At 43.6% G+C, this 19542-nt stretch overlaps 1 protein-coding gene across 1 annotated transcript in view; it reads right to left on the reverse strand.

Annotated features, from left to right (window-relative positions):
- The window catches only part of TRIM66 (tripartite motif containing 66), an 81093-nt gene extending 74863 nt beyond the window's left edge, over positions 1-6230 (reverse strand). Inside the window, exon 1 of the mRNA XM_073606035.1 lies at positions 6139-6230. Coding sequence (XP_073462136.1) covers positions 6139-6147 — 9 coding nt within the window. The 5' untranslated portion in view covers positions 6148-6230. The remainder of the gene's footprint in view (positions 1-6138) is intronic.
- Between the last annotated feature and the right edge of the window lie 13312 nt (positions 6231-19542).

Consider the following 19542-nt stretch of genomic DNA (forward strand, 5'->3'; position numbering starts at 1 on the left):
CCGGTCTCTCAATGTATTATTACCGGGGGGGTTCCATGTGTTTGTATTCAGCCGGTACACACGGGGTGCAGCGCACGCTCCTCCGGGGCCGCATTGTACGGAACCAGCCTGGATACAACCCGCCAGAAGCAAAAGTGTCCCTGGAAATGATTCCGCTTCTTGGCAACTATGTGAGGACTCCAGAGAGCGTTTATAGAGGTGAAATGTATCCGGCCCCCAGGGAGCCATACAAGCCGCTAATGAAGATAATAACACACATCTAAGGACGGGGGCGGGGGGGGACACCCTACAAGAGAGACAAGAATCCCAACTACAAGTATACAAAGTATATACAATGTGTCACTTCACTGGACCCAGTGATCTCTGTACAGCACTGCAGTATATGTCAGAGCTATATAAATGTATAATAATAGTGTGTGACTGTGGGGGAGGGGACATTAGAGTGTAAGCTCCTCTGGTACAGAGACTGATGTGACTGTGGGGGAGGGGACATTAGAGTGTAAGCTCCTCTGGTACAGAGACTGATGTGACTGTGGGGGAGGGGACATTAGAGTGTAAGCTCCTCTGTACAGAGACTGATGTGACTGTGGGGGAGGGGACATTAGAGTGTAAGCTCCTCTGTACAGAGACTGATGTGACTGTGGGGGAGGGGACATTAGAGTGTAAGCTCCTCTGTACAGAGACTGATGTGACTGTGGGGGGAGGGGACATTAGAGTGTAAGCTCCTCTGTACAGAGACTGATGTGACTGTGGGGGGAGGGGACATTAGAGTGTAAGCTCCTCTGTACAGAGACTGATGTGACTGTGGGGGAGGGGACATTAGAGTGTAAGCTCCTCTGGTACAGAGACTGATGTGACTGTGGCTCAGTGTTACAGCACTACGGTATATGTCAGAGCTATGCTAGTAGAAATGGATATTGTGGGGTACACTAAAAATGCTTCTTATTCTTAGTGATCTACGGTGCCTTGAAAAAGTATTCATACCCCTTGAAATTTCCCACATTTCTCATGTTACAACCAAAAATGTAAATGTATTTTATTGGGATTTTATGTGATAGACCAACACAAAGTGTCACATAATTGTGAAGTGGAAGGAAAATGATATATGATACAAATAAATATGTGAAAAGTGTGGTGGGGGGGGGCATTTGTATTCAGCCCCCTTTACTCTGATACCCCTAACTAAAATCTAGTGGAACCAATTGCCTTCAGAAGTCACCTAATTAGTAAATAGAGTCCACCTGTGTGTCATTTAATCTCAGTATAAATACAGCTGTTCTGTGAAGACCTCAGAGGTTTGTAAGAGAACCTTAGTGAACTAACAGCATCATGATAAATATCTGATATCATAAATATGTGAAAAGTGTGTGGGGGGGACATTTGTATGGCGCCCCCCGGAGTCAATATTTTGTAGAACCGCCTTTCTCTACAAGTCATTTTGGGGATGTCTCTACCAGCTTTGCACATCTAGAGAGGGACATTTCTGCCCATTCTTCTTAGTAAAATATCTCAAGCTCTGTCAGATTGGATGGAGAGCGTCTGTGAACAGCAATTTTTAAGTCTTGCCACAGATTCTCAATGTGATTTAGGTCTGGACTGTGACTGGGCCATTCTAACACATGAATATGCTTTGATCTAAACCATTCCATTGTAGCTCTGGCTGGATGTTTCGGGTCGTTGTCCTGCTGGAAGGTGAACCTCCGCCCCAGTCTCAAGTGTTTTGTAGACTCTAACAGGTTTTCTTCTAAGATTGTCCTGTATTTGTCTCCATCCATCTTCTCATCAACTCTGACCAGCTTCCCTGTCCCTGCTGAAGAAAAGCATCCCCACCACATGATGCTGCCACCACCATGTTTCACGGTGGGGATGGTGTGTTCAGGGTGATGTGCAGTGTTAGTTTTCCCCACACATAGCGTTTTACTTTTAGGCCATAAAGTTGAATTTTGGTCTCCTCTGACCAGATCACCTTCTTCCACATGTTTGCTGTGTCCCCCACATGGCTTCTCACAAACTACAAACAGGACTTCTTATGACTTTCTTTCACCAATGTCTTTCTTCTTGTCACTCTTCCATAAAGGGCAGATTTGTGGAGAACACGACTAATAGTTGTCCTGTGGACAGATTCTCCCACCTGAGCTGTGGATCTCTGCAGCTCCTCCAGAGTTACCATGGACCTCTTGGCTCTTCTCTGATGAATGCTCTCCTTGCCCGGCCGGTCAGTTTAGGTGGACGGCCATGTCTTGGTAGGTTTGCAGTTGTGCCATACTCTTTCCATTTTCCGATGATGGATTGAACAGAGCTCAGTGAGATGATCAAAGCTTGGGAGATTTTTTTATAACCTAACCCCGCTTTATACTTCTCCACAACTTTATCCCTGACCTGTCTGGTGTGTTCCTTGGCCTTCATGATGCTGTTTGTTCACTAAGGTTCTCTAACAAACCTCTGAGGGCTTCACAGAACAGCTGTATTTATACTGAGATTAAATGACACAAAGGTGGACTCTATTTACTAATTAGGTGACTTCTGAAGGCAATTGGTTCCTCTAGATTTTAGTTAGGGGTATCAGAGTAAAGAGGGCTGAATACAAATGCCCCTCCCCCACACTTTTCACATATTTATTTGTATCATTTATCATTTTCCTTCCACTTCACAATTATGTGACACTTTGTGTTGATCTATCACATAAAATCCCAATAAAATACATTTATGTTTTTGGTTGTAACATGACAAAGTGTGGGAAACTTCAGGGGGTATGAATACTTTTTCCAGGCACTGTAATTATTGTATTTTTTTCACTTTTTATAAAAGGTTGTTTTTTTTTTTCTCCTGGATTCAGTGGAAGAGGACGGGGGATATTCTCGGATCTCCTCTCGCCTCGGTCACAGATTGTAAGATTGAAGTCTTGTCGGATACGAGCGCAGAGAACGGGGGAGGGGGAGATTGTAATTAACCTCAAAATGTAAATTTCAAGGCTAAAAATAGAATTTTCCACGACTGGCAGCAAAACAAGATAATTACCGAGTCAGAGATGAGGGAAATCACAAAGAAAACAGATGTGTGTCACCGATCGATGGGGGAGGCGGGGGTGGGGGGAGCGTAGAGAGGAATGGGGCTCATTCACAACGATCGCTGGAACGACCGATCGATCATAAACCACACCTGATTGTATCACAACGTACGGAAATGACACGTTGGAAGTGAAAAATGTAGACAGACTGAAAAGTGAAGAAATAACTAAATTACAGAATCAAGAAATCTCCATCATCCCTGAAAATATTTAAATCGGGAGGAGAAAATTCTGGACAAGTTTGGGGTGAGGAAAAGTTTATAAACTGAAACAAACAGGTTAACGTTGATCGATCGACCGGCAAATAGCAGACATTTATAAAGTCATGCGATCACTCAGAACCAATGGAGTGAAAGCGGGACAGTGTTCTGATGTCATGTGATCTCTTAGAACCAATTAAATGAAAGTGAGTGGTGTGATGATGTCATGTGACCACTAAGAGTCTATGCAGTGATGTCATGTGACCACTATGAGTCTATGCAGTGATGTCATGTGATCACCTGAAGCCAATGCAGTGAAAGCAGGCAGTGTGATGAGGTCATGTGATCTTTCCCACCAGTTATAAATGCCGCTGGAGATCAGTGCTGGGACAGCTCCTCCTTTAGTTCCCCCCAAGCACCCGCCTTCCACTCAGCTAGATATCTGTAGGATACTTCTGGTTACTATCAGGCCAGTCCTAGATAAGACTTTCTGAACCTGGAAATCGTTCCGTGTGGTCTGTGCGCCTCCTCCTGACTACTCCTGATCTCTGTGTGTGGTCTGTGCGCCTCCTCCTCCTGACTCCTTCCCGATCTCTGTGTGTGGTCTGTGCGCCTCCTCCTGACTCCTTCCCGATCTCTGTGTGTGGTCTGTGCGCCTCCTCCTCCTGACTCCTTCCCGATCTCTGTGTGTGGTCTGTGCGCCTCCTCCTGACTCCTTCCTGATCTCTGTGTGTGGTCTGTGCGCCTCCTCCTCCTGACTCCTTCCTGATCTCTGTGTGTGGTCTGTGCTCCTCCTCCTGACTCCTTCCCGATCTCTGTGTGTGGTCTGTGCACCTCCTCCTGACTCCTTCCCGATCTCTGTGTGTGGTCTGTGCTCCTCCTCCTGACTCCTTCCCGATCTCTGTGTGTGGTCTGTGCACCTCCTCCTGACTTCTTCCTGATCTCTGTGTGTGGTCTGTGCGCCTCCTCCTGACTTCTTCCTGATCTCTGTGTGTGGTCTGTGCTCCTCCTCCTGACTCCTTCCTGATCTCTGTGTGTGGTCTGTGCTCCTCCTCCTGACTTCTTCCTGATCTCTGTGTGTGGTCTTTGCACCTCCTCCTGACTTCTTCCTGATCTCTGTGTGTGGTCTGTGCACCTCCTCCTCCTCCTGACTCCTTCCTGATCTCTGTGTGTGGTCTGTGCTCCTCCTCCTGACTTCTTCCTGATCTCTGTGTGTGGTCTGTGCTCCTCCTCCTGACTTCTTCCTGATCTCTGTGTGTGGTCTGTGCACCTCCTCCTGACTCCTTCCTGATCTCTGTGTGTGGTCTGTGCACCTCCTCCTGACTTCTTCCTGATCTCTGTGTGTGGTCTGTGCTCCTCCTGCTGACTTCTTCCTGATCTCTGTGTGTGGTCTGTGCTCCTCCTGCTGACTTCTTCCTGATCTCTGTGTGTGGTCTGTGCACCTCCTCCTCCTGACTTCTTCCTGATCTCTGTGTGTGGTCTGTGCTCCTCCTCCTGACTTCTTCCTGATCTCTGTGTGTGGTCTGTGCACCTCCCCCTCCTCCTGACTCCTTCCTGATCTCTGTGTGTGGTCTGTGCTCCTCCTCCTGACTCCTTCCTGATCTCTGTGTGTGGTCTGTGCACCTCCTCCTCCTCCTGACTCCTTCCTGATCTCTGTGTGTGGTCTGTGCTCCTCCTCCTCCTGACTTCTTCCTGATCTCTGTGTGTGGTCTGTGCACCTCCTCCTCCTCCTGACTCCTTCCTGATCTCTGTGTGTGGTCTGTGATCCTCCTCCTGACTCCTTCCTGATCTCTGTGTGTGGTCTGTGCACCTCCTCCTGACTTCTTCCTGATCTCTGTGTGTGGTCTGTGCTCCTCCTCCTGACTTCTTCCTGATCTCTGTGTGGTCTGTGCTCCTCCTGCTGACTTCTTCCTGATCTCTGTGTGTGGTCTGTGCTCCTCCTCCTGACTTCTTCCTGATCTCTGTGTGTGGTCTGTGCTCCTCCTCCTGACTCCTTCCCGATCTCTGTGTGTGGTCTGTGCACCTCCTCCTCCTCCTCCTGACTCCTTCCTGATCTCTGTGTGTGGTCTGTGCTCCTCCTCCTGACTCCTTCCCGATCTCTGTGTGTGGTCTGTGCACCTCCTCCTCCTCCTCCTGACTCCTTCCTGATCTCTGTGTGTGGTCTGTGCTCCTCCTCCTGACTCCTTCCTGATCTCTGTGTGTGGTCTGTGCACCTCCTCCTGACTTCTTCCTGATCTCTGTGTGTGGTCTGTGCACCTCCTCCTGACTTCTTCCTGATCTCTGTGTGTGGTCTGTGCTCCTCCTCCTGACTTCTTCCTGATCTCTGTGTGTGGTCTGTGCTCCTCCTCCTGACTTCTTCCTGATCTCTGTGTGTGGTCTGTGCTCCTCCTCCTGACTTCTTCCTGATCTCTGTGTGTGGTCTGTGCACCTCCTCCTCCTCCTGACTTCTTCCTGATCTCTGTGTGTGGTCTGTGCTCCTCCTGCTGACTTCTTCCTGATCTCTGTGTGTGGTCTGTGCACCTCCTCCTCCTGACTTCTTCCTGATCTCTGTGTGTGGTCTGTGCTCCTCCTCCTGACATCTTCCTGATCTCTGTGTGTGGTCTGTGCACCTCCTCCTGACCTCTTCCTGATCTCTGTGTGTGGTCTGTGCTCCTCCTCCTGACATCTTCCTGATCTCTGTGTGTGGTCTGTGCACCTCCTCCTGACCTCTTCCCGATCTCTGTGTGTGGTCTGTGCACCTCCTCCTCCTCCTCCTGACTCCTTCCTGATCTCTGTGTGTGGTCTGTGCTCCTCCTCCTGACTCCTTCCTGATCTCTGTGTGTGGTCTGTGCACCTCCTCCTGACTGTCAGAGCATTAATCTGGTAACTCACCTTCGCCATCTTAAAATGACTGATGAGGCCCTTTTAGACGGAGAGATCAGGCGGCGTTCCTCGGAGGCGTCACATGAAGAAGAAGAAGACCTGCAGAATGACACAAAATGTCAGAGACGGGATCCAGACTCACAAGATTATCACAAGACGCAGAACTACAAGTCCCAGCATGTGCTGCTATCATAAGAGTTAAATTCACTAAATGAGTCATTGAATTTGTATGGATTGGGGGAGGAGACTTTGGAATTCTGCTGTGACCTCGCTGATAAAAATCTCCGCTCATACCAGAAATGGGGGGTGAGGGTGTCACCAGGACAGGAAGGTTCACACAGAATTACAGTTTAAAACAACAAAATAAAAATGAATAGCCCACTAAAAAGATAAAATACCAAAACCGTCCTTTGCTGCCATATTCACCTTCAATCCAGAGATGTCACCGGCAGTGCTTTTTTTCCCTCTACTAGATGTCCCCAGCTTAGTGGCCACCAGTGAGTGAGGTCATCCCGGACGAGCCCCCAACCTGTGACTGGACAGTGAAAGGAGAAGAAGCACAGCGATGAGCTCATCCCTCTGTCACTCTGCTCTCTCCTCCTATCCTGCAGATGAACTGATTGGCTCTCTGTAGTGCTTTGTCCTCTCACACTCCAGCCCTGCTGTACGGGGACAGCAAGAGACTGATATCGATCGGGTCATTTTTTTTTTCTGTCTGTATCCCCAAAGGCAGAGATTTTCCTCCGCTCACTAACTGAGGATCCAGCCCTTCCCCCATTCTAAAACATTTGCCTGGAGTTCAGCCTTATAGTACAATCACAGGTTCTGCCCTAGAGGTTCCCCCTACTCAGCCAAATGGTGGGTGGGGCTTATATGGTCATATGACTCCCAACAGCTGCAGCAGACCACCCATGAGGGTACGGTTCCTAGTGATGTCATCTGTCATGCAATAATACAAACATCCACAGTATCATAGAGTATAGTAGTAATATTCGGATTCACATTCATGGTAATAGTAGCAGCACTAGTCATAGTAGTAGTATTAGTATTAGTATTAGTATTAGTAGTAGTATTAGTATTAGTATTAGTATTAGTAGTAGTATTAGTATTAGTATTAGTAGTAGTATTAGTATTAGTATTAGTAGTAGTATTAGTATTAGTATTAGTAGTAGTATTAGTATTAGTATTAGTAGTAGTATTAGTAGTAGTTGTCTGAGTGTTCGTATTGGTTGTAGTAATACAATGCTGGTTGATGTTTTTAGTGATAATATTAGTAGAAGTTGTTGTGATATTTGGTTTTATATTCTTGTTTTTGTTCTATTTATTTATGTATAATAAATATGTAAAGTGCTGCGTAAATTGATGGCGTTCTATAAATACCTGTAATAAAAATAAATATCCAATTCAGCTCCGGAAGATTTTACCCCTGGAAGATTTTTATGACCAGGCCAATTATTTGCTATTCGGCACCGCGCTACTTTAACCACTTGAAGCCCGCTCTACAGCCGAAAGAAGGATACAGCACAGGTTAGATTGCTGGAAGGGCGTACATGGGCGCTAATCCCTGCCCCCCCGTGCTCGCGCTGCCCGCCTGATCACTGAGTTCTTGGGACTCGGCTGATCACAGATCAGAGTAAATGGCCGATCCCGGCCCTTTATCACATGATCAGCTGTCAGCCAATGACAGCTAATCACGTGATTAAAACAGAAGCCGGTAATCAGATTTTTTTTTTCCCTCTCACACTGAGAGTATGAGGAGAAAAAACAAGCCAATTACCGGCTTCTGAGAAAGGGACATCAGTCCCACAGTGCCCGCCAGTGCCACCTACCAGTGCCCATCCATGCTGTCAATTAGTGTCCATCAGTGCCACCTACCAGTGCCCATCAGTGCTGCTAAGCAGTGCCCATCAGTGCCATCTACCAGTGCCCATTAGTACTGCTAAACAGTGCCCACCAGTGCCACCTATCAGTGCCCATCAGTACTGCTAAGCAGTGCTCACCAGTGCCCACCAGTGCTGCCAATCAGTGCCCATCAGTGCCACCTACCAGTACCCATCAGTGCTGCCAATCAGTGCCCATCAGTGCCACCTACCAGTGCCCATCAGTACTGCTAAGCAGCGCCCACTAGTGCCACCTGTCAGTGCCCATCTGTGATGTCAATTGGTGCCCATCAGTGCCACCTACCAGTGCCCATCAGTACTGCTAAGCAGTGCCCACCAGTGCCACCTGTCAGTGCCCACCTGTGCTGTCAATTAGTGTCTATCAGTGCCACCTACCAGTTCCCATCAGTATTGATAAGCAGTGCCCACCAGTGCCACCTACCAGTGCCCATCACTACTACTAAGCAGTGCCCACCAACGCCACCTACCAGTGCCCATCCGTGCTGCCAATCAGTGCCCATCAGTAATGCTAAGCAGTGCCCACCAGTGCACCTACCAAAGCCCATCCTGCTGCAAATTAGTGCCCATCAGTGCCACCTACCAGTGCCCATCAGTGTTGCTAAGCAGTGCCCACCAGTGCCACCTATCAGTGCCCATCCATGCTGCCCAATTATTGCCCATCAGTGCCACCCATTGGTGCAGTCTATCAGTGCCCATCAGTGCTGCCTTATCAGTGCCCATCAGTGCAGCCTATCAGTGCCCATCAATGAAGGAGAAAAATTACCTGTTTGCTAAATTTTCTAACTATGAAAACTTTTTTTTTTTTTTTTTTTTAATTTTCTGTCTTTTTTTGGTTTGTTTAAGAAAAATGAAAACAATATCAGAGGTGATGAAATACCACGAAAAGAAAACTCTATTTGTCTCAAGAAAATGATAAAAATGTCCTATGTGTACAGTGTTGGATGACCGCGTAATTGTCATTCAAAGTGTGAGAGCGCTGAAAGCTGAAAATCGTCCTGGGCAGGAAGGGGGTGAAAGTGCCCGGTATTGAAGGGGTTAACTGGTAATTGTGCGGTCATGCAACACTCTACCAAAATTACATTTATACAACATAGACACAAAACAAATAGAGCTTTCTTTTGTTGGCATTTTATTAAAAATAAAAAATAAAATGTCTTTTTTTTTCCCCTTCTATTGGTTGAACTGGATGGACTTGTGTCATTTTTCAACCAGACCAACTATGTAACGATGTATTTGATCACCACTGGGGGTTTTTTATTTTTAATGATATGAATTAAAAAAGACCGGTAATTAAAAAAAAAAACAATATTTTCTACTTTCAGGTATAAAACATATTCAATGAAATCAATTTTTTTTTTCATAAATTTAGGCCAATATATATTCTTCTACATGTCTTTGGTTAAAAAAAAATCCCAATAAGCGCATATTGATTGGATTGCTTTAAAGTTATAGCCATAGGTGTGCACAGTTTATTGCATTAGGGATATGGGGAGTGCACCTCAAAGATCAAACACATTTGTGTGTATAAATACTGGGATAGTGTGAAAAATGTAGCGCTAAAACAAAACAAAAACAAAATGTATATAAGTGAATAAAGTTCAATGACCAGTGGGTAATACCCACTATGAGATAAATATGGACAGCATAGGTGATAAAGTCCCACAGTGCAATAAAATATGAAATCCAGTGCAAGTGAAAAATCTTCTGTTGTATAGTTCATCAGCATGGAAAATCTTGAAGTAGAGAGAGGTGAAATACTCTTACCAGAACAGGTGGATTCGGATGTCAGCGACAGCGAATCAAACAGGCTTAGAGATCCAGATGGATGGCTGTCATGGGGGGAGATGGAAGTCCCGGATCTCAAAGGACATCTCCTTTAAGCTGGACCTGCTGCAGTGGTGTTCACCAACCGGAAGGAACCGTGCATGGAATGGAGGGCATCCAGATCTCGTATCCAATCCGAAGAGTGTAAGGAAAGAAAAAATGGAGTGCTCCAATGGTGCAGGTCAAAAAGGTAGGTTTATTGGGTCAAACCAAACTTCTACAGGGGCATCAAACTGTTCTCCTGCACTTCATAAAATATATAAATAATCTAATTTAGATAATAATCTTTGGATTATTTATATATTTTATGAAGTGTAGGAGAACAGTTTGATTCCCCTGTAGAAGTCCAATTGGACGAAACGCGTCAGGAAAGGCACACTATCCCCTACACTGTATTTCATTTCATGTGATCACGTTTTTAATTATTTGTATATTGGTTTGACCCAATAAACCTAGCTTTTTGACCTGCACCATTGGAGCACTCCATTTTTTTCTTTCCTTACACCCTTCGGATTGGATACGAGATCTGGATGCCCTTCATTCCATGCACGGTTCCTTCCGGTTGGTGAACACCAGCAGGTCCAGATTAAAGGAGATGTCCTTTGAGATCCGGGACTTCCATCTCCCCCCATGACAGCCATCCATCTGGATCTCTAAGCCTGTTTGATTCGCTGTCGCTGACATCCGAATCCACCTGTTCTGGTAAGAGTATTTCACCTCTCTCTACTTCAAGATTTTCCATGCTGATGAACTATACACCAGAAGATTTTTCACTTGCACTGGATTTCATATTTGATTGCACTGTGGGACTCTATCACCTATGCTGTCCATATTTATCTCATAGTGGGTATTACCCACTGGTCATTGAACTTTATTCACTTATATACATTTTGTTTTTGTTTCGTTATAGCGCTACATTTTTCACACTATCCCAGTATTTATACACACAGATGTGTTTGATCTTTGAGGTGCACTCCCCATATCCCTAATGCAATAAACTGTGCACACCTATGGCTATAACTTTAACGCAATCCAATCAATATTCACTTGTATACATTTTGTTTTTGTTTTGTTTTAGCGCTACATTTTTTACACTATCCCATTTGAATACTTGTCACATTTTTGTGTAGCAGCTTTGTGCTTTTATTTGTGTATAAATGCTGACAAAGCCGTGGACGGTGTCAGTAGTTTTGATGTTTATCATTTTTAACAGGTTTTTTTTTTTTTACAGTTTTAGGAGCCCCGTTAGGGGGGCTTTTCTGAAATATCAGGGGTTTAAACAGGGGGAATATGCGCCATACAGGGTGATTAGGGTGTGCCCAGGCACACCTGGTACACCCTGTGCGCAGGCCTATGGTTATAGCACCTACAAACTATGATGTGTATATATACAGGATTTTTATTTTTTTTTTTATTTGTTTTTTTTAATACTAGGAAGTGATCAGCTACATATAGTGGGACTGCGATAGCGGGACTGGCAATCTGACACCAGGTGGGAACTGACTGACACTGACATCTAAAGTGACACTAATACAGTTATTAGTGATAATACTATACACTGTCACTGTACCAATGACACTGGCCGGGAAGGGGTTAACATCAGGGGGCAATCAAGAGGTTAACTGTGTCCCTAACAATGTGTACTGAATTATACTAAAGATCTCTTTGTTTCTTTTCCCTGCTTTGAAGATCATTATCTCTCTCTCTCTCTGTACATAGCTCTGTGTTGATTGTCAACACAGGGCTCTGGGCTGTGATTGGACACAGCCGATCAGCAGGTTCTCAGCCATTAAATCACTGGCCAGGACCTGCTAGGAAAAACTCCCGCTGTGTACAATCGCAGCCGGTTTCAGCAGGGAACCCAGAAACAGGCCGCGGTGTACCAGAACGTCGCTTCTCCTCCCGTCCACAGTAGATTGCGGGCGGTCCGCAAGTGAATATTATAATAATAACACTTAAAGTGATTCTAAAGTCTTATTTTTTTTCTTCTGTAAAAATAACAAACATGTTATACTTACTAGACGTGTGCACTGCCGAAAAATTCATTCGTTTTCGTTTTTATTGCATTCGGTTTTTTTTTTTGTTTTTTGTTTTTCGGGTCATTCGTTATGATTGAAATTTATAAATTTCGTAAATTCGAAAATTCGAAAATCCGAAAATTCGAAAATCCAGAAATTCAAAAATTTGAAAACCCCAAAATTCGGAAATTGGAAAATGCAAAAATAAGAAAGAAAATCCGAAAATTCGAAGATTCAAAATAATAGCTAACTAACTAATAATAACTAACTATTAAATTATAAGTATTGGAATTTCCTTATTAAATTTGGCTGTTAGTGAACGTAACGAATCCGAATTTATCCGAAGTTACGAATTATCCGAAATAAGAAATGCCGCATCTAAACGAATGGAACAGAACAAACTAATAATAAATTATAATAATAAAACATTTTTATTATTATTATTTTTATTTATTATTATTAATTCTTTCTGTTCCATTTGTTTAGATGCGGCATTCGTTATTTCGGATAATTTGTAACTTCGGATAAATTCGTTTTACGTTCACTAACAGCCAAATCTGAAAGGAAATTCCAATACTTATAATTTACTAGTTAGTAATAGTTAAGTTATTATTAGTTAATTATTATTTCAGATTTTCTCTCCTCATTGGCTCACTGACTTTGATTGACAGCTGTCTCAGCCAATCAGGAGGGAGAGTCCCGGACGGCCGAGGCACTCATGCACATCGCTGGATAGAGATGGGGTTCAGGTAAGTTTTGGGGGGGGGGGGGCTGCACACAGGTGGCTTATCTTAATTCATAGAATGTACCTCCTGCCTTTACAATCACTTTAATAGTAAATTGAACAATGAAGAAAAATGTATTAGGACCCGCCCCCCACCAAAACGTGGTGTGGGAAACCAGCGTTCCGCGCGTGTTTTCCCGCACCATGTTTAAAACCGCACTGTGTGCCAGTATATTCCTCAGTGTATTTCCCTGCACCGCAGTACCAGCGGCGGCCCATCTATAGGGGGTGCAGGGGCGCCGTCCCCCTAATCTCCATGCGGAGTGCCGAGTTCTACTGGTTTTTTTTTCCTTTTTTTGTGAAGCACATAATTAGAGCCAGAGGTTGGCCTCGGGGCGCAGTGCTCTGAGCCCACCCACTTGTGACATTAACGAATCAACATTCGCTATTGTCTTCCTGCTTCTCCTCCCGGCCAATCAGGACAGGAAGCAGGTTCTAAGACCGGATTGGCCGGGAGGAGAAGCGGTGGAGGCTGCTGAAGCCGCCCGTGACTTGAATAGGGTAAGTGCGGGGCTGGTGAGCCTTGCGAGCGGAGCTGGCAGGCGAGCGGGCGAGTAGACATGGGGGGTGTGGGGTTTGTTTGCTGCCTCCCTGCCAAAAAATGGAGCACCAGCCGCCACTGCGCAGTGCCATGTGATCTGCTGCAGTGCGTTATTGAAAAGTAGGGCTTGCGCTACTTCCTGTGCACTACTTCCTGGGTGCTACTTCCTGTGCACTACTTCCTGGGTGCTACTTCCTGTGCACTACTTCCTGGGCGCTGCTTCCTCTGCGCAACTTCCTGTGCGCTGCTTCCTGTGCGCTACTTCCTGTGTGCTACTTCCTGTGCACTACTTCCTGGGCGCTGCTTCCTCTGCGCCACTTTCTGTGCACTACTTCCTGTGCGCTGCTTCCTGTGTGCTACTTCCTGTGCGCTACTTCCTGTGCACTACTTTCTGTGCGCTGCTTCCTGTGCGCTACTTCCTGTGCGCTACTTCCTGTGCACTACTTCCTGGGCGCTGCTTCCTCTGCGCTACTTTCTGTGCGCTACTTCCTGTGCACTACTTCTTGTGCGCTGCTTCCTGTGTGCTACTTCCTGTGCGCTACTTCCTGTGCACTACTTTCTGTGCGCTGCTTCCTGTGCGCTACTTCCTGTGCGCTACTTCCTGTGCACTACTTCCTGGGCGCTGCTTCCTCTGCGCTACTTTCTGTGCGCTACTTCCTGTGCACTACTTCTTGTGCGCTGCTTCCTGTGTGCTACTTCCTGTGCGCTACTTCCTGTGCACTACTTTCTGTGCGCTGCTTCCTGTGCGCTACTTCCTGTGCGCTACTTCCTGTGCACTGCTTCCTGTGCGCTATTTCTTGTGCACTGCTTCCTGTGCGCTACTTCCTGTGCACACCGCACTGAGTTGCACTGGAATCACACAGGAATGCAATTCAGGTGTAAACCAGCCCTTGAAGTGGCTGTAAACCCTTCATATACTCAGTGCAGTGACCGGCCTCAGGGGATACACAGAGATTAAACAAATCCTCCTACATACGTTGTACCTGTTTATCTGCAGCCTTCTCTTCTCTACATCCTTTAAAAGTGCTGAATATTTACAGTTTGTCTAAAGATTCAGAAAAAAAGGGGGTGGAGAGCAGAAGTTACACTCTGCAGAGCTCAGTGAGGAGAGGTCTGAGAGCTGATTGGAGGGAAGGGACACACCACTTCACACAGGAACAGAGCCGAGGCTGTCAATCACAGGCTGTGCTGGAGCTCCCTCCACTGTCACTTTTTTTTTCCTCTTGGTGTCAGGAAAACGTGTCAGAAGTGACTCCTGCAGGTAGCAGAGGAAGGAGGCAGCAGATGGAAATGACACTTAGTGCTCTGGAGTGAGACAAGTACACACTATAGAGGGATGTGCTTTGTTCAGATTTCATGTCTGAGGTTTACAACCACTTTGAAGAGTAATAATTACTAACAAATAATTAATAATAGTGGTAGTAGTATTAGTAAAGCAGTAATAAACCTAAAACCAGGAATGTCACATATTGCAGCTTTCCAATCATTAGATGTGGCGGCTGCATTTGTTTTCCTTTTTTTAGTTTTTTTTCCCCCTCTGTTTTCACCCGGGGATCTGACCAGTAACACCCCTCCTGTATTAGAGCGCCCCCCACTCTGGATGAAGGAGCACAAGAGACACCTTTGGACAGCACCATTGTCAGTTGGGGGGGGGGGGGGAGTGTTAGATGGATTAGCAGATTTAGATACACTAACAAATGGAAGCCAAACTCCAGCGCTCACTTTATAATCAGTTACAGCAAACTGTTCATTTTGGGATAAAGGATTTACATCCATAAATAAAAGCTAATGATTGTAAGCGCCCCTGTCAGTGTTAAATGGTTTGTCTCATCCCTGTAATCTCATACATTCTGCAGGAGAGCTTGTTCTGTTGAAAAACAGCAGACTTACTGGCTGGATCACCAGGTGAACATAAAGGAAAGAAAGCCTAAAAGGAAAGCGAATGCAGCCATCACATCTAAGAATTGCTAAGCTGCAATATAATACCTGCTTGGTTTTGGATTTAATACTGCTAGTAATTATATAATATATCAATATGATTATTACTATATATTATTGCTACTGCTACCATTATTAATATATAACTACTACTAAATATTAGTTGTTATTACATTGTAAAGTATTTATAATGTTTAATTACTAATTTTGATTATTATTATTTTGTGTTTGATAATTGGTTTAGTAGTAATAACAATAGTCATAATAATAATAATAATAATAATAGTTTATTAATGAATTGTTAAATAGTACTAAAAGTGTAGTAATAATTAGCAACTACTAATTAGTGGTAATAATATTAGTGATGGAAGTAGTAATGAAGTAAGGGTAATAGTTGTTGTTGTATTAATAGTAGTGTAGTAATTGTTGAGGTGCCAGCGGTAATTATAATAGTAGTCATTATTGTAGTGGTCCCAGTATATTATTAAAATCATTATTAATAATATTAATAATAATAATAGGATGACTACAATAATTACTAATATTATAATTACTGCTGTTACTACTAACATTTATGATTATTATTATTATGATGATGATTATTATTATTAATAATCATAATAATAATAATAATAATAATAATAATAATAATAATAATAATAATAATAATAATAATAATAATAATAATAAATGCTGTTACTACTAATAAAATTTATTATTATTATTAATAATAATAATAATAATAATAATAGGACCACTACAATAATTACTACTATTATAATTACAGCTGTTACCACTAATCACATTTATTATTATTATTAACAGCAATAATTATAATTGTAGTAATTATTGAAATGGTCCTATTATTATTAATTATTATTATTATTGATAATAGTAAAAGCATTTATTATTAATAATAATACAAGTAATTATTGTAGTGGTCCTATTATTATTAATATTGCTAATAATAATAACATTTTATTAGTAGTAACAGCATTTATTATTATTAATAATAATTATGACCACTACAATAACAACTTCTATTATAATTACTGCTGTTACTACTAACATGTATTATTATTATTATTATTAAAATGCTGATACTACTAATAAAATGTATTAATAATATTATTAATAATAATACATTTTATTAGTAGTAGCAGTATTTATTATTATTAATAATAATAATAATAATAATAATAATAATAATAATAATACATGTTAGTATTAACAGCAGTAATTATAATAGAAGTCATTATTGTAGTGGTCATAATTATTAATAATAATAAATGTTGTTACTACTAATAAAATGTTATTATTATTAATAATATTAATAATAGGACCACTACAATAATTACTACTATTATAATTACAGCTGTTACCACTAATCACATTTATTATTATTAACAGCAATAATTATAATTGTAGTAATTATTGTAGTGGTCCTATTATTATTAGTAGTAGTAGTATTAATATTATTGTTATTATTATTAATAATACATTGTTATTAGTAGTAACAGCATTTATTATTATTAATAATAATAATAATAATAATAATAATAATAATAATAATAATAATAATAAATGTTAGTGGTAACAGCAGTAATTAGAATAGTAGTAGTTATTGTAGTGGTCATAATTATTAATAATAATCAGGGCTTTTTTTCAGCAGGAACTAGGGGGGAACTCAGTTCCACCACCTCTGGCTCAGGTCTTCTGCTCACCACTATCACTTGGTAACATTGAAGTCCAGCTTCTGCATTTACAAGTGATAGCTCATCTCCCAGTAGCTCCCACAGGTCAGATCTCCTGAGCAGATCCCACTGAGTGCCGTACAGGGACAAGGGAGGTACAGAACAGGTGCCCAGGGTTCAGTGCAGTCATGGGCAGGAGAGGGTGTGTGGTAGGCGGCACCCTCTGTGGTCTCCATTTTTTCCCTGGTGACCAGTTGTTGATGCTCCTACTGCATGATCTCCCTTACAAATGACTGTAGTATAGTATAGTATGCTGGGAGGTACAACAGCCGGATAGGTGCTTCAGCTTAATATTGCAACAAAGGTAAGAAATATGACAGGTGGTGAAGCTTTTAAGGAGGGGGGAGAAGATGAGAGCAGTGGATGGAGGGGGTTGTTTGCAGAGGGAAGAGCTACTATTTGATGCAATTTGTCAGGTATGTGTGTGTGGTTGGCATGGTTGAGTTCCTGCACCTTTTCTCTGAGAAAAAAAGCCCTGATAATAATAATAATAATAATAATAATAATAATAATAATAATAATAATAATAATAATAATAATAGAGGTTGGTCATAGTTCCGGATCAGTAGGTTCTCCTCTATGGACAAATCTCCTCCATACTGATCTGTATTTTAGGAGCAGCGCCATCTGTATTACCCAGAATCCCCGGCCCACCAGAGATCGAGCTGGCGGTGGGTGTGTCTGTACTATGACCTCAGCAGGATCAGCCCTCTCTCTCTCCTTCTGCCAGCGCAACATGTTTCAGGCACTGGGGGAATGTTGGGCAAGTATGGTAAAGGAACCCCCCGCCCCCACCAGATAGATCTCTGCTGACTTCTCTTTGAAGGGAAGGGCCCCGGGGCCGTTTTGCGGCTCTGTCACTACCTGGCAGGTCATTGAGCAGAACCAAGCATGCGGCCAGTGAAGTATTGCAGTGTCCTGACCCCGGACCTCTGTATGATTGGCTCCGATCCGCAGATGACCAAACTATGGAGTAAGGAGAACGATGACAGCCGCAGAGCGTGAGCCATCATAAACATGTCCGCTACGTTATGCCCGCCCCCCCAGGGAGGAGCTCAGCGGACGATGCCGGTCACTGAGAGCTGCAGGGGGAGGAGCTCCGGCTGATAACAATCACAAGACTGGCTGAGCAGAATTACAGATCCATTGGCAGGCAGAGCAGAATATATACATATACAGTATCTGACAAAAGTAAGTACACCCCTCACTCACATTTTTGTAAATCTTTTCTTCTATCTTTTCATGTGACAACACTGAAGAAATGACACTTGTCTACAATGTAAAGTAGTGAGTGTACAGCTTGTATAACAGTGTAAATTTACTGTCCCCTCAAAATAACTCAACACACAGCCATTAATGTCTAAACCGCTGGCAACAAAAGTGAGTACAACCCTAAGTGAAAATCTCCAAATTGGGCCCAATTAGCCATTTTCCCTCCCCGGTGTCATGTGACTCGTTAGTGTTACAAGGTCTCAGGTGTGAATGGGGAGCAGGTGTGTTAAATTTGGTGTTATCGCTCTCACTCTCTCATACTGGTCACTGGAAGTACAACATGGCACCTCATGGCAAAGAACTCTCTGAGGATCTGAAAAAAAAGAATTGTTGCTCTACATAAAGATGGCCTAGGCTATAAGAAGATTGCCAAGACCCTGAAACTGAGCTGCAGCACGGTGGCCAAGACCATACAGCGGTATAACAGGACAGGTTCCCCTCAGAACAGGCCTCGCCATGGTCCACCAAAGAAGTTGAGGTCACGTGCTCAGAGTCATATCCAGAGGTTGTCTTTGGGAAATAGACGTATGAGTGCTGCCAGCATTGCTGCAGAGGTTGTAGGGGTGGGGGGTCAGCCTGTCAGTGCTCAGACCATACGCCGCACACTGCATCAAATTGGTCTGCATGGATGTCGTCCCAGAAGGATGCCTCTTCTAAAGATGATGCACAAGAAAGACCGCAAACAGTTTGCTGAAGACAAGCAGACTAAGGACATGGATTACTGGAACCATGTCCTGTGGTCTGATGAGACCAAGATAAACGTATTTGGTTCAGATGGTGACAAGCGTGTGTGGGGGCAACCAGGTGAGGAGGACAAAGACAAGTGTGTCTTGTCTACAGTCAAGCATGGTGGTGGGAGTGTCATGGTCTGGGGGTACATGAGTGCTGCCGGCACTGGGGGGCTACAGATCATTGAGGGAACCATGAATGACAACATGTACTGTGACATACTGAAGCAGAGCATGATCCCCTCCCTTCAGAGACTGGGCCGCAGGGCAGTATTCCAACATGATAACCACCCCAAACACACCTCCAAGACAACCACTGCCTTGCTAAAGAAGCTGAGGGTAAAGGTGATGGACTGGCCAAGCATGTCTCCAGACCTAAACCCTATTGATCATCTGTGGGACATCCTCAAACGGAAGGTGGAGGAGCGCAAGGTCTCTAACATCCACCAGCTCTGTGATGTCATCATGGAGGAGGGGAAGAGGACTCCAGTGACAACCTGTGAAGCTCTGGTGACCTCCATGCCCAAGAGGGTTAAGGCAGTGCTGGAAAATAATGGAGGCCACACAAAATATTGACACTTTGGGCCCAATTTGGAGATTTTCACTTAGGGGTGTACTGACTTTTGCTGCCAGCGGTTTAGACATTAATGGCT

Source organism: Aquarana catesbeiana, linkage group LG11, assembly GCF_042186555.1.
Source record: "Aquarana catesbeiana isolate 2022-GZ linkage group LG11, ASM4218655v1, whole genome shotgun sequence".
In the NCBI taxonomy this organism is placed as follows: Eukaryota; Metazoa; Chordata; class Amphibia; order Anura; family Ranidae; genus Aquarana; species Aquarana catesbeiana.